A 13,736-nucleotide genomic window follows, 5' to 3' on the forward strand; every position below is an offset into this window, starting at 1 on the left:
TTCCCATGACTCTCAGCTCGGGGACTGTATTCTTTTCTCTTCCAAGTGCACAGAGTGAACAAACTATGTTATTTATGAAATATCCCCCCAACAGCCCACAAATGCCCAAGGTTAAAGGCCTTGTCCTGAATCAACAGACCACATGGGCCTGGAAAGCCACTCTGCTTTCCTCCTCACATATGTGTCCTCTCTCCAGGGGAAGCCAGTGCAGGAAGATGAACAGGGGGTCCAGGAAGCAAAGGTGAGGAAGGTGTGCTTCTCACGGCAAGAGTGACAGAGACACTCACATGATTATACCAGAGCCACACGCCACCATCTGAAATGTAGAGACAGGAGAGGTATGTCTTTGCAAGGTAAATGGTGGCCAAGAAGAGTGTGACCAGGTTCAGGAGAGGGCTGTCAGATGGCCAGCAAGGGGCCCACATCCCCAGGGGAGGCACACCCCAGGATCCAGGCAGGTGCTATGTAGCAGAGTCAGAAGAGTATAGTTGGATCAAACTCCAATAAAAAATATATACATAAAAAAAAGAAGAGTATAGTTGGATCAGATGCTCAGACAACAGGGCACTGGGTTCTTTTTTTTTTTTTAAGATTCTTATTTATTATTCTTGAGAGGCACAGAGAGAGAGGCAGAGACACAGGCAGAGGGAGAAGCAGACTCCCTGTGGGGAGCCTGATGTGGGACTCGATCCCCTGGGACCCTGGGATCTGAAGGCAGATGCTCAACCACTGAGCCTCCGGGGCATCCCAGGGCACTGGGTTCTGTGCTGCGTCCTAGCATCCACAGTGCTGGAGGAACACTGGGGGTCGCTACACCTGAATCGCCCCCCCTCCAAGGACCCACACTAACACCTCTCAAATGCACACACTTCACAGATGACAGAGGTTGACCTGAGCATGTCTGGGAGAAAATGGCCCCTGCTTTCTGTTCACACTGAAATCTTAGATGATGCATTAACTATGAAAACAACGGGGGGAACTTTAAAAACAACTACAGTTAAGAATTTAGTCTGTTCCTTCTAGTCCCTTTTCCTACGCATTATTCTATATATAAGTAAAACTAAGTCCTAAAGTCTACCATTTTGTAACTGATATTGTGAACATTTTTTCATATAATTAGCAATGCTCAGTGAGCATAATTGTTACCTAATACCTCACCGTAGAGAAATAACATAATTATTTAATTACTCACCTTTTAAAGCATTTAGATGTTCCTCAACTTTACAGTCTAATAAATAACACTGTGGGGTTTTTTCCCTTTTTTACTTAAATCTTTGCTAGTTTTTACTGTCACTTCTTAAGAAAAAAACTTTTCCTTTTTTTAAAATAAATTTTTCTTAAGATAATTAAAGCAATTTAATTCCTGGTTATCTAGTGGCCCTGCTGTGGGAAGACTTTTTAAAACAAATGTGTTTTGCTTATTGTACATTGCACATGGCACATTGCACAAAAGGTTTTCTGTGAAATGCACTGGAAGGAGAATATTTAAGAGGAGAGCTAAAGACCTGACATGTCCCCCATAGTATAGCAATTACAAGAAAGTTTGTTGTGCACACAAATTCGAGTTTTAGGGATCTCTTTTGTAGACATCACTGGGTGGACCCCCAGCTCTGGAAGGCACTAAACTGGCACCATGATAGATTTTCACAGGCCAAAGCAGCTGCTGCATGTGTCAGGGAGGCACCCCACACACAGCGGGAGCCCCCAGGTGCAGAGGGTGACATTGGCCTGCCTGCACCCAGACACGGCTGATCATTCCAAAGTGCCCAAACATTTGTTTGTGCTCCTGAGAATTTTTGTATACCCCTTTGAGTATTTAAGAAAAAGATCTGTTCATCTCCTAGCTTTTAAATCTTTGATCTCTGCCTCCCACCCTCCACTTATCTTCAGGAAAGAAGCGGGACTTTTGGCTAGAGATCAAGAATGATGGTAGTAGTTTCCATTGATGACCACGTGTTATGGTCCTGGGGTGGAAGCTGTTGTTCACCAGCTGTGTGATCTTGGAAGATGAAGTTCACCTTCAGCGAACCCTAACTCCTCATATCCAGGGTCGCAAGGAAGGATTCACATGCAGACATGTTTAGCAGGAAGTATCTGCAACTTACATTGAAATGCACCCCATAAAAGATAGACTGATGGATGGATAGAGAGTTGTACAGATTGATGAACAGACATCTAATAAGTAGAGCAAAATACTAATGACCAACTGATGTGGTAGATATATGGGTGTTTGATGTAGGTTCTTTTAACTTCTCCACATGCTTGACAATTTACATAATACATTGTTAGGGAAAACAGTATTAATAATGGCACAGGGATCCCTGGGTGGCGCAGCGGTTTGGTGCCTGCCTTTGGCCCAGGGCGCGATCCTGGAGACCTGGGATCGAGTCCCACGTCAGGCTCCTGGTGCATGGAGCCTGCTTCTCCCTCTGCCTGTGTCTCTGACTCTCTCTCTCTCTCTCTCTCTCTGTGTGTGTGTGTGTGACTATCATAAATAAACAAAAATTAAAAAAATAATAATGGCACATATTTTATGGTGCAATGCAAAGAAGGAATGAGATGGGACAAGTGCCCACATGGTGTCTCACATAAAGCAGTAAGTCTGTGTGTTACTGTTGCTAATATTTGTCACAACAACCAGCTAAATAGGTATCATAACTCTGTTTAGGAAGAAAAATAAAATCGGATACTCAAAAACTAGTGAGTAGTGCAAGGGCTGAGCTTGATCATGCCAGCCCTGGATTTGAGCCAGGAGTGTCTCTCCCAGAGCCCTGCTCTGCCTTCCAGATCCCCAAGGACAGAGTGCAGGAAGGTAGACCTGTGTCTGTAGTCACTGCTCTCAGCCTCTCACCTGCTCCCATCTCATAGCCTGGCCTTTTTTAAAAAAAATAAATAAATGTTTTACTTTAGAACAGTTTTAGATTTATGCAAATTTACAAAGGCAGGACAAAGAGTTTCCATCTACCCCTCATCCAATTTCTCCTCTTGTTGACATCTTAGGATATAGTCCATTTGTCACAACTAATAAATAAGACACACTGCACAAAAGGTTTGTAGTGCTAAGCATCAATAGTGATGTTGACAGTACTTCCCAACAGCCAAGGCCCCTTTCACAGATACATTTAGAACATATTAGTGGATTTGTCTGGTATTTAGTAATTTCTTAAGAAGTTACGAAAGTTCTTTATTTCCTAATCTGTCAGTTTACCATTTATTTGTCACTTGCCAGTTATTGAGGTGGGTGAAGACTCCTTTCATACAAAAGTCCTCTGTCCCTGTGGCCACCTATAAGGTTATCACGGTGTCTCATGAACTCATTATCTTCACCAGACACCCAGTCCATGTGATGCCAAGTGTACTGGGATTATTGCTTTCCTCTCAGCCTCAATTATTGTAGTTCATGGACTTAGTTTTTCTCTCTACCATACTCACCAATAGCCTCTAACTACAGTATCTCATAATAGGACCAAATCTATCGGATAAACTATGGATTCCTTATTTTCCTGGAGACCTCACTCCCAGTGTCTTCTGTCTTCCTGCTCTGATTTAAATTGACTGCTCTTTGATGCCCTCTCTTTAACCTCATCTTAGGGGTTCCTTTGGATTCCTTTGTGCTTTATTTCTTAAATCTCAGGTCTGCTCTCAGGAGTACTTATCCCTGCAACACATGCTATTGTCATATGTTTATCTATGCAGGGCAAGATGTCTTGCATTCCAGCAAGATGGAAAACTGGCCAACATGGTAAGACACAAAACCATGCAGATCAAGGGTAACTTATTTCCAGGAGATTAGTCTGGTGTGGCTTGGGTTTCTAAATCTTTTGAGGGAAGGGAGAATATGGTGTTTGGCCAGGGAGGACCATGCAGAAATCCATAGCCTCAGAGCATGCCATCTATGAAAGGGGTTAGGAACTTCTCCCCTAGGCTTCAGAAACTAGGCAGTAAGCTCTGTGTCTGTCTTGGACCATCAGAACACAGTCAGCACCTCAGGGCCAGGCTAATCCTAGATGTGGGGCCTGAATTTACATAAAGGCATGGTACAAGCACCGTGCTGAGAAATTAAAGTACACATAGATTCAGAATTTACACCACAGACAATAAAAAGATGATTTCTAAGGACTGACAGTTTTGCAAACCAGCAAGGAGACAAATTAATCCTAGCTCTTGATAAAACCACAATAGAACATTTTAATCTGCATAAGGGGCAAAGTCATACAAGAGGGTTGTCAGCAGATTTTCCTCTCAAAACAGAATTATTACTTCCAGAATTCAATTATCTCAAATCAATTAATTTTTAATCTCTTTGAGATTATTATAGAATTCTACAACAATCTAAGTGACATTAAAATAATTGAAATCACTTAAGTGATTAAGAAGGAATAAAAATCCTTATGAAAGAATAAGAGATCATATTTTAAAATTTTTTAAAAACTCAAACTTGATGGGATGAGCACTGGGTGTTATGCTATATGTTGGCAAATTGAACTCCAATTAAAAAATAATAATTAAAAAAATAAATTAACTATAATGAAAATAAATAAATAAATAAATAAATAAATAACTCAAACTTTTAAATTTTTTTAAAAACTCAAACCTGGAAAATGTATAGCTAGAATTTTTAGAATTGGAAAGTAGAAAGTACCTGTAATAAAAGACCCAATGAGTGGGTCTGGTTGCAGATTGCAGATTGACTAGTTGCAACTGAAGAAAGAATTTTGTACACCAGGGGATAGATACATGGGAATCATCCAAGTAAGCACAGAAAAAGAAATGGAAAACAGGAAGGAGACACAGCAAGCACACAGAAAGAAGAGTTCCAACATGCAGCCAATAGGAATTCCAGAAGGAGAGAAATGAGGACAGAATGGGGTAACAATAATATTTTAGATGGTAATGGCTGGAAGTTGTCCAAAGTGGAAACAAGTATAATCATCAGACTGAAGTAGCTCACTGAGTCTTGAGCAGAAAAAAGTAAGCTGAATACATGTAAGGACACATCATGGTGGGGCTGTAGAGCTTGGATTGGAAGAATCAACAAAAAGCTTCGCAGTAAGCCCCTCGTCTCCTGATTTAACTGTTTTACCCCTGACCATCTCATTGTTGCCCACAGCTTTGACTGCTATTCACATATAGTGAATTTCTGATTTCATAACTCTAGCCCAGATGCATATAGACAAATATGTGTCTTTACTTGGATATCCAGAGCCCAAGGTCAAATTTGTGGTCACCCTGCCGGCCCCTGACCGCCTCCCAAATCTACACACTTCCCCCTGTTTCACTGGTGTCACCTTTGACTAGCCAGTCTTCTGTCCCTGTCACTCACTTGGGCTGGCCCAGAAGAGGCATGGGGAACATCTGAAAGATGCACATCTCATGCTCTCCCACCCACACTCCCTTCCCTCTTCTTCAAGCACACCCTCATTAGCCTCCATCGTTAGAGGGTGCACCAGACCTGCACGGTCTGGGCCTCTCTACATCTCCATTCTGTTCTCTCCTCTCTGGCCTCACCAGTCCTTTCTCCCTGTATTCCACCCGCATCCCCTGCCCATTCCCACAACAAGGCATCTCCAAATTCAAGCCCTGAGTCTCCAGGGAAGTCTTCTCTGGCCCCTGGGTCCAGCCATACTCCTCCACACTGCACTGTCATGGAACTATTTACGACATTAATGTTCATACTCCCCACCCTTTTACCTTCAGAGTTAACACGGCACCTTGCATGAGGATGACACTAAAAAAATATTCCTTTAACGAGTGAAGGAATTTAAGGAATGATTTTGCAGTTCTATCCCCAAAACTTGAGTGAATCGGTACCTTTTTCCATCCTGAATTCAAACACCATGCTGACTTGTGAATACAGCTATGATGTGTCCCGCAGAAATGCCGCCCCCCCCCCCCAATCTGTGAGCATCACAGTGTTTACTGCTGAGATTGCATCTGGCTCTCCAAGGCTGGGACTCTGTGTGGCTGCACTTGGCTTGCTCCCTTGTTTCTAACATTCAGTCAGTCCTCTTATGACGGCTTGCTTAGCAAGGAGCTGGATTTGAACTTGCTAAAACTGTTTCACATCTACTGCCAGTGAGTAGCCTGTGTTGGTCCCTGTTTGGGTCTCACTCCTGGCTGTCTTGCCTTTTCTTGAGGAACTTCGCTGCCTTCTGGTTTTGCTGCAAGGCCTGCCAGCTGAGGATGTGCACTTTCCAATTCTGTTTCCTCGGGGGCCTGTAATTTGTTTTTATTTTCCTGCTGCAAGAATTCCTGACATAAAACACCCCCCTGAATGTTTGCTGACTTAGTGGGAAAAAGGAAGTCAAGTCTCAGAATTTATTTTTGAGTGAAGTGGAATGAAAGTGAGGTGGTCATGGCAGGCATCCCTTGGACGTGACCCTGGAGTACACCCTAAGGGATAAGAGTTGTAAATCACACAGGAGCCTCTACAAACCACCTCTGTCCACTTCAAGACAGGATCTTTGGTTCAGTTGACTGCTTTTTGTTCCCCAGAAACATGCCTGTGAACTAGACTGCCAAAGACTGAGTGTTGGTGTCTCCAAATCCAAATGTGGAATCCCTGCCCGCAGTGCAATGGCATTCAGAGGTGGGCCTTTCAGAGGTATCAGGTTAGGATGAGGCCATGGGGTTGGAGCCCCATGATAGGATTAGTGCCCTACTAAGGAGCTAAAGGGACCAGAGTGCTCTGCCTCCTCCATGCAAGGACACAGCAAAAAGGCAGCCATCTGTAAACCAGGAAGAAAGTCCTCACCAGAGCCCTGATCTCAGGCTTCCAGACTCCAGAACTGTGAGGAAGATGAGTGCCAGATCTATGATAATGTGTCTCAGCAACCTAAGCTAAGATACAAACTTTCCGGTCCATCCCCAAACTCCCACAGGCCTTCCTGTATGTACCTAATTATGAGCATAAATCACTCATTTCCCAAATTTTGTTTTGTTTGTTTTTTAAATCTCAAATGAAAAAGGGCATTTCCATTTGGAAATCAGGCTCCAGCTGGACCAGCCGTCCTAACTGGGATTATTTTCTGAATAATCCAGATGTCCCCTGCTCCTGCGGAGTCCTTGAGAGTTATCATTTAAGAAGAATCCGGATATTTCAACCTGAAAAAAGGGGCTGAGCTTTCTTTCCCACAAATGCCTGTTGGGCCACATCCCCTGTGCCACATTTTGGGAAATGTTTGGTTCAAAGAGGATGTTTCTATGTTTTTCCTTTCCCTATTTTGAGAATGTTTGCCTCTGAGGCATGATTTGACGAGATATGTGTGCACAACAGACAGACACACACACACCCTTTATTCTACTGCATCACCCCGTTTCAGCTCAGATGCATGGATTTCAAGCTGTAGAGAATGGGGTATCCTTCACCTTGCCCACGTGTGCACCAACTCCTCACTTTGGTCCTCCAGGCCCCCTGACTGGGAGCAGATCATCACAAATATGCTGATGTTGACTTCTTATTAGACCTTCTAACGAAGTGCCGGATGTTGGATGCAAGCTACTGAGAAACTGCTTGGTTGGAATTAATTAAAAAGCAAAGACAAGAAATTTCCTTTTTTTTTTTTTTTTTTTTTGAAATTTCCTTTTATTGGATTTAAAAGAATAGGGGAATTTTTTTAAAGTCCCCTAATGCCAGTAATTCAAAACTACCCTTTTACAGAGGTGGTGGAGCTCAGGGGTATATACACATTTCCTGGTCTGTCTACAGGCCCTCCCAGCCTCAGGGGGGACATATGGATTCCTTAGAATGGCATTTGGACATGAATTTGGGGGCTTCAAAATGAGATATTGAATTTCAAAGGGCAGGTCTCTACTCTGACATTGAATTTGACTGGAAAAGAGCTCAGATGTGGACATGGGAGCTTCCCGGAGGCTAAGGCAGATGGAAGCAGCTCTGTGTGCAACAAGGTTATATGCTAAGATCCATCCCCAGCTGAGTCTCAAGCTTGGCTTCTGTCCAGGTGGAGAGAGGGTTATTTGATTCCTGCCAGCCAGTGTTAGAGGAAAAAAGCCTATCATCTACAGCTGGCCAGCACCAGGAATTCTCATATGTCCTACTGGGTTAGGGCAGAGGGAACCAGGATCTGAATATTTTGGTTCCTAAGACTGTTGAGATGGTATCACATGAAGATTTGCTGAGAATTCTCAGCCCAGCAAAGACAAGATAAATTCAGTGGTAGCAATATATACTGATGGTATGAGGTTCTCTCTCTCCCCTGCCCCCACTTTTCTGAGCTCAGGTGTAGATCTGCAGCTTGCAGAAATTTGATTTGCCAGACAGCCTGCTCAAGGCTAAGGGCTTGCCTCACATACTGGGGTGGCCTTTCTCCCTCCTGCTTCCTTCCATCCCTGTTCCCTCATCCTCTCTCCCTCCTCTCTCTGGAGCCCAGGGCTGATTTTCCTTGCTGAGCTGCACTTTCCACTGAAAGTGGGAGCTGCAGCCCCGGGAACAGACCGTGCCTCTTCAGCCATCAGCATCCGGACTGGCAGAGTAGGAAAGCTGGCTCATGGTCAGAAAGCCGGCTATTTGGTCTGTTCATCTGTGTTTGGGGTAAATGGGCTCACGTTCCTATTCAGATGATCCACATCCAACAGGGTGCAGATCTCTCAGTTGAAACAATAATGATAACTATAATGAGCAAGGGTGCTCAAAAGATGGTTTGGCTTCCTTGTTCTAACAGGAGGCTCCGTCAGTCCACCACCCAGGAGAGAACCTGCGCTGACACAGCACCATCCATCTGACTACAGTGATTAGAAGGGCACTTCGCCCCTGTGGTCTTCCTCCCAAAAATGCATTAGATAACTCCCGGTAGAGGGGCATCCTACAAGACATCTAACCAGTCTTCCTCAACACTGTCAAGGTCATCCAAAACAAGGAAAGTCTGGGAAGCTGTCACAACCAAGAGGAGCCTAAGGAGACCTGACATCTGAATGCAATGTGGTATCTTGGATGGGGTCCCAGGACAGAAGGTGGACAGTAAGTCTTAAAAAATGGACTTTAGTTTATGATAAAGTATTAACATTGGTTTATCAGAAAACCCTCTGTGCACATTACTCTGACTAAAAATTATTTTACATGATGAATATATGCATATTCTGTTAGCAACAAGTCTACTCCTGGCTGTATGCCAACAAAAATAAGTATATATGTTCATTAAAATAAGGTACAAGAAAAAAAATAAGGTACTATGATGTTTATAGCGGTCTTATTCATAAATACCTGAAAACTAGACACTACCTTTGCATAGGATAATTGGCAAAGAAGTTACAGAATATTCATACAGTAGGACACTAGAGAATCAACTATCTATGTACCCCTATAGGGATGAATCACAGACAGTGAAGAGAGCCATGCACACTAGGATCTACACTACAGGATCGATTATAAGAAGTTCCAAAGCAAAGCTCACATAGCCTATTTTAAGACAGGGCAGTGATTCCTGCTGGGGAGAGTGACAGCAAGGGGACAGAGGAGCTTCCAGGTAGTGACTCGGTTCTGCTCTCCATCCAGGTGCTGGTTACACAGGTGTGTGCATGTTGTGAAAATTCACCAAGCTGTATGTTTATGAATTGCGCACTTTTCCTTATAAATGTTGTATTTGGGGAGGATGTGTGTGTATAGGTATATGTATTATATATTAATGTGTGTATATATAATACATATATGGCGCATGTGTATCTGTGTATGTACAGACATGCATATGTATTATATAGACACATTTTTAAAAAGAATGAAAGACACAGAATAAGGAAATATGCAAATATATGGCCATTTACTGCTGTTCAAATCTGAGAATGGAGAAGGTGACAATTTTCAGTCCTTCTGATTTCATCTCTAATTCTGACTAACAATAGAACTTCGATGATCTTGTGATCATTGTCATTCCCTAATAATCTGCACTCTGAGCACCTGTGACCCCAGAAGAAGCAGGGGGAGCCAGGGCACTGGGTAGGAGCATACAGCGGCAGCCTGGGCAGGGAGGTGGCAGTCGGAGGCATCAGGAGGCAGGGCAGAGTAGAAGGCCCCCCTCAGCTTCCCCAGGGGCTCCCATTTTGCCTGGGTCCCTCTCAGGTTCCCTGGGATCACATTGGAGGAGTCTCAGCCTTCCAGCCCTCCTCTCACAGGCAAACAAAACAAGTGTGAAGGGAAACCACAGCAAGCTTCTCTCAGGTTGGGACTGGAGGCCAGCCTGTAGGGGAGAAAGCATCAGCTGGCTGGAGGCTGCAAGGTGGAAGGCCCCTTGGGAAGGCCTCTTAGGAGTTGGGTGCTCTCCAGGGTTTGACAGCTTCTCTAATCCACCATGGAGAATGCGAGATGACAGTAGCTCCCATGCCCTACACGAGCATAGCAGGGTGATTGCTGTTCCTGTTGATGTGTGTGGTGTTCTCTGTGAGATGAGATCCAAGAAGAAATGACTCTGACGATGGGGCCCTCAGACATCCTTGCAGGAGTTCTGCCCCCAAGTGCAGTGGCCCAAATCAAGGACAGTGGGGTGGCTCTGGGAAGGCCCATGCTCGTTCCCACACCCAGGTGACTGAGGTTTGAGCCAGGTTTTACACTAATACAGTTGTACATTTGTTTCACAACCAGTCTCTTTTCTGCTGTTCAGACCTAACTAGCAACAGAAGATCCATGGTCTTAAATGGCTTAAAATAGAACAGTTGCTTAAAAGTGGGGAAATCATAAATACACATGCAGAACTACATACATGTGAGGAAAGGAACACGCGTGTTGAGGATTGGTGTGAGACTGCCTGCCTCTGAGAGGTTCTCCATCCTTGTGGCCTAGCTCCAAATTATCTTGCTATTCTCATTCAAAATGTTACATAGAGACTGTCTCTTTGAATTTAGCTCTGAGTACCTTGTCAGTGCATAGCAAATGTTAACAGTTATAAATAAAGGAGATAACCTTTGTAATAATGCAAAGAAATGTAATCCAGCCAGATGGACATTGGTAACTAGAGAAAAAATGAACCATAAAGCATCCAAAGTGTTAAAAATTTCCAGAGATGTTTCTGGAGACAGCAGGTGTCTTTGGGAGCCTGTCACAACTTTTGGAGGCTGGTATCAGGTGCTGGCATCTTCTGCTCAGGTCCTCCTAGCTGTGCCTAAACCCTGCTCCTCAACAGGAATGGAGTGAATGTGTCCATGGGTGACATGGAACGTGGAAACATCTGACCTTATCCAATCTTACCCACAAAATAAGTGTAGGAGAAACAAACCAGCAAGGTGTCTCTCAGAGGAAATCGTGATTGTACTAGAAACCCAAACACTTCCAGCTAAAGGAAGTGAAGGTGTTGACAAAGCTTGTTAAAAAAACCAACCCATAGCTAAGAGAAATATTGGCCCGAGGTTCCTGGCCCATCCATGAAAGGCCAGATCCCAGGCCCTTTGGAACATTCCAGATCATCTCCAGAAGGGGAGATGGTGGCCTAGCAGGGCCAGTACATGTGGCCATGAGAGATTCCACAGTTGCACGAGGCACATGTTCTAATGGCCACCACACTGAGCAGCACAGACATAGAATACCTCCATCCTCAGGAGAAAACTCTCCTGCAGGGCATACACTGAGATAGTCACTCTCGACCCAGCCTCTGACGCTCTTCCTGGCTCTTCTCTTCCCCCTCCTCTCCTGGATTCCCTGAGGAACAGCAAACCCCTCTCCCTCTGTCATCATGCCCAAAGTTAAACAGCCAAGTCCTGCCTGGTGCTCAGCACCGGAGCCAAGTAGGCTTCACCTTACATAGCAAGGAGCCATGGTTGTAAATATTTCCTCTGTGGATACCCCTGATTTATATCTTCCTTATCAGCTTATAGACATTGTATAAGGCCAGGGATTCTCAGCCATGGGGATACCTCCAGGGGGTTTCTGTATAAGGTGGAAATGTTTCTGACCAAAGCATGTTTGCACTCAGGAACAGTGGGAGAAAAGGCTGCACCATCCTCTGTTCTTTATTCATTGAGCGAATGTGTGCTGAGTTTGTCCAGGATCCTGCAATGTGCAGCTCTAGGGGTGCCGGAGTGCTGAGCACCAGACCCCCAGGAGCCCTTCTCCCAGCAGGGCAGGTAAGGCTCCCATGAGAATATGGTAGGTGAGGTAGGAGCTTAAGAAGCTACTGCAAATACAGAGGCCCAAGAGCAGTCTGGAGAGGGAAGCCAGAGCACACTTGACCCTTGATGGGCATCTGTGTTTATGGAGAAATGAGCATCTCCGTTCCTTCTCTCTTACTTCCCTTTTTTGGTTTTGATATCAAGATTTTACTAGTTTCATAAAATGAGTTTCTCTATTCTTTATGAAAAGTTCTTTTCTGATCACTTAATTTGAATCATTGGAGAGAAAGAGGAGAGTTCTTTAATTATGCTTTCTTCCAGTTATTGACCCTCCCCAAAGATATCCAGTAACCTGACTTCTGTGCCAACTGCACAGACTACTTTAGCCTATTTTGTACTTCTTCTGTTCCACATTATGTTTCTGAGATTTATATATTTACCATTACTGGATACCATTATTGTTTATCTTTTTTTATTGCTGTTGGACCTTTGGGTGGCTCCCAGTTTGGAGGTATTATGACAGTTGTTGTTACAAACATTTTTGCAGATATGCTTTGGCAAGCATATAAACAATATCTCAAATATTTACTAAGAGTAGATTTGTTGTTGGATAATGTGTCCATATGTCCAGCTGTAAGAAGTACTGATTGTTTCCCAAAGTAGTGATAAGAATTTACACTCCTACCAGGACTGTATGAGAATTTGGTTTTTCCACATTCTCGCCAATACTTGCTACTGTGTCTCTTTTCCATTTGAGCCTGGCAGTTGGTATGCAGCACTGTTCTTCCAAGATGCACTCAGCTGGGCCCTGCCTGCACGCGCAGGAAGGACAAGTGTGGTTTCTACCTCCACCTCCCCTTCTTCCAGCTTGCCAGCCAAGCTGTTGCCCCCTTGAAGTGAGGTGTGGTGAGCGTGCCCAGGTAGGGGATAGAGCACTCTTACCCCACTCAGCCTGTCATGCGAGGCCTCGTGCCCTCCAGGCCTGGAGGATGTGGATGGCTTTCATTCCCATCTGTGCGTTTTGGTGGGTTCTTAGTGGACCCCACGCACATTCTGCATCCTCAGTTACTGTTTGCTTGAGACAAGCCCTGCATTTCCTGTCAGCATTTTCTGTGGAGGTCTGCTTCCCTCTTAGGTGGTCTGTGTTGGACAGGATCTAAGACAGTGCCCGTGGCAGCTCACCCTGGCGGTCCTCAATGGAGGGCCTGGCCTGTCCCCACAGAACAGCACTCCTTTCAGCTCTGACCCAGAAGTCCCTGGCCAGCCCCCTTCTGCCTTTTAGATTCTCCAGGCAGGAATTGGCCCTGTGCCCTCTGCGCAGGGGACTCAGTACAAGGCCCCTCAGTACCCCATTTAGACTCCTCTCCTAGGGTGGAAGGCCAACAGCTCCCCGCCTAACGGAGAGGACTGGGTCTTACCACATGCTCAAAGGTCCCTTCAGATTCCCTTCCTGGCCTCCAAACACCCAACTCCATGGGGGCACAGGGCTTCAGACGTCTAGTTGGGTTCTCCTCTCCCATTCTGAAAATTGGCAATGCTGACGAGCAGCTGTGTAACCATGGTGGGCCATGTCTCTTGTGATGTCGGGCCTCAGACCGAACTTCTAGCTATTGTGAGTGAAATACTGCCAGAAAGAGGCAGGCAAGCAACAGGGTACAATAAAGTCACGGGCTTCAGCATGCCAA

At 44.8% G+C, this 13,736-nt stretch overlaps 2 protein-coding genes across 6 annotated transcripts in view; one reads left to right on the top strand and one right to left on the bottom strand.

Moving 5' to 3' along the window:
• The window catches only part of LOC112668863 (cystatin-9-like), a 1,128,704-nt gene that overhangs the window by 851,684 nt on the left and 263,284 nt on the right, over window positions 1-13,736 (bottom strand). The window lies entirely within an intron of this gene.
• SYNDIG1 (synapse differentiation inducing 1) overlaps window positions 1-13,736 on the top strand; it is a 188,225-nt gene that overhangs the window by 167,426 nt on the left and 7,063 nt on the right. Inside the window, exon 4 of one of the 5 annotated variants that reach the window (XR_007405326.1) lies at window positions 8,682-8,977. The exons of 3 other annotated variants lie outside the window; for them this stretch is intronic. Coding sequence is in view for 1 of the 2 variants with exons in the window: in XM_049100019.1 (XP_048955976.1) it covers window positions 8,862-8,924 (63 nt within the window). In the remaining variant the exon portion in view is untranslated. Of the gene's footprint in view, window positions 1-8,681; window positions 8,978-13,736 lie in introns of those variants that run through there. One more of the 5 variants, XM_049100019.1, reaches the window with a different exon arrangement.

The sequence above is a fragment of the Canis lupus genome, chromosome 23 (assembly GCF_003254725.2).
Source record: "Canis lupus dingo isolate Sandy chromosome 23, ASM325472v2, whole genome shotgun sequence".
In the NCBI taxonomy this organism is placed as follows: domain Eukaryota; kingdom Metazoa; phylum Chordata; class Mammalia; order Carnivora; family Canidae; genus Canis; species Canis lupus.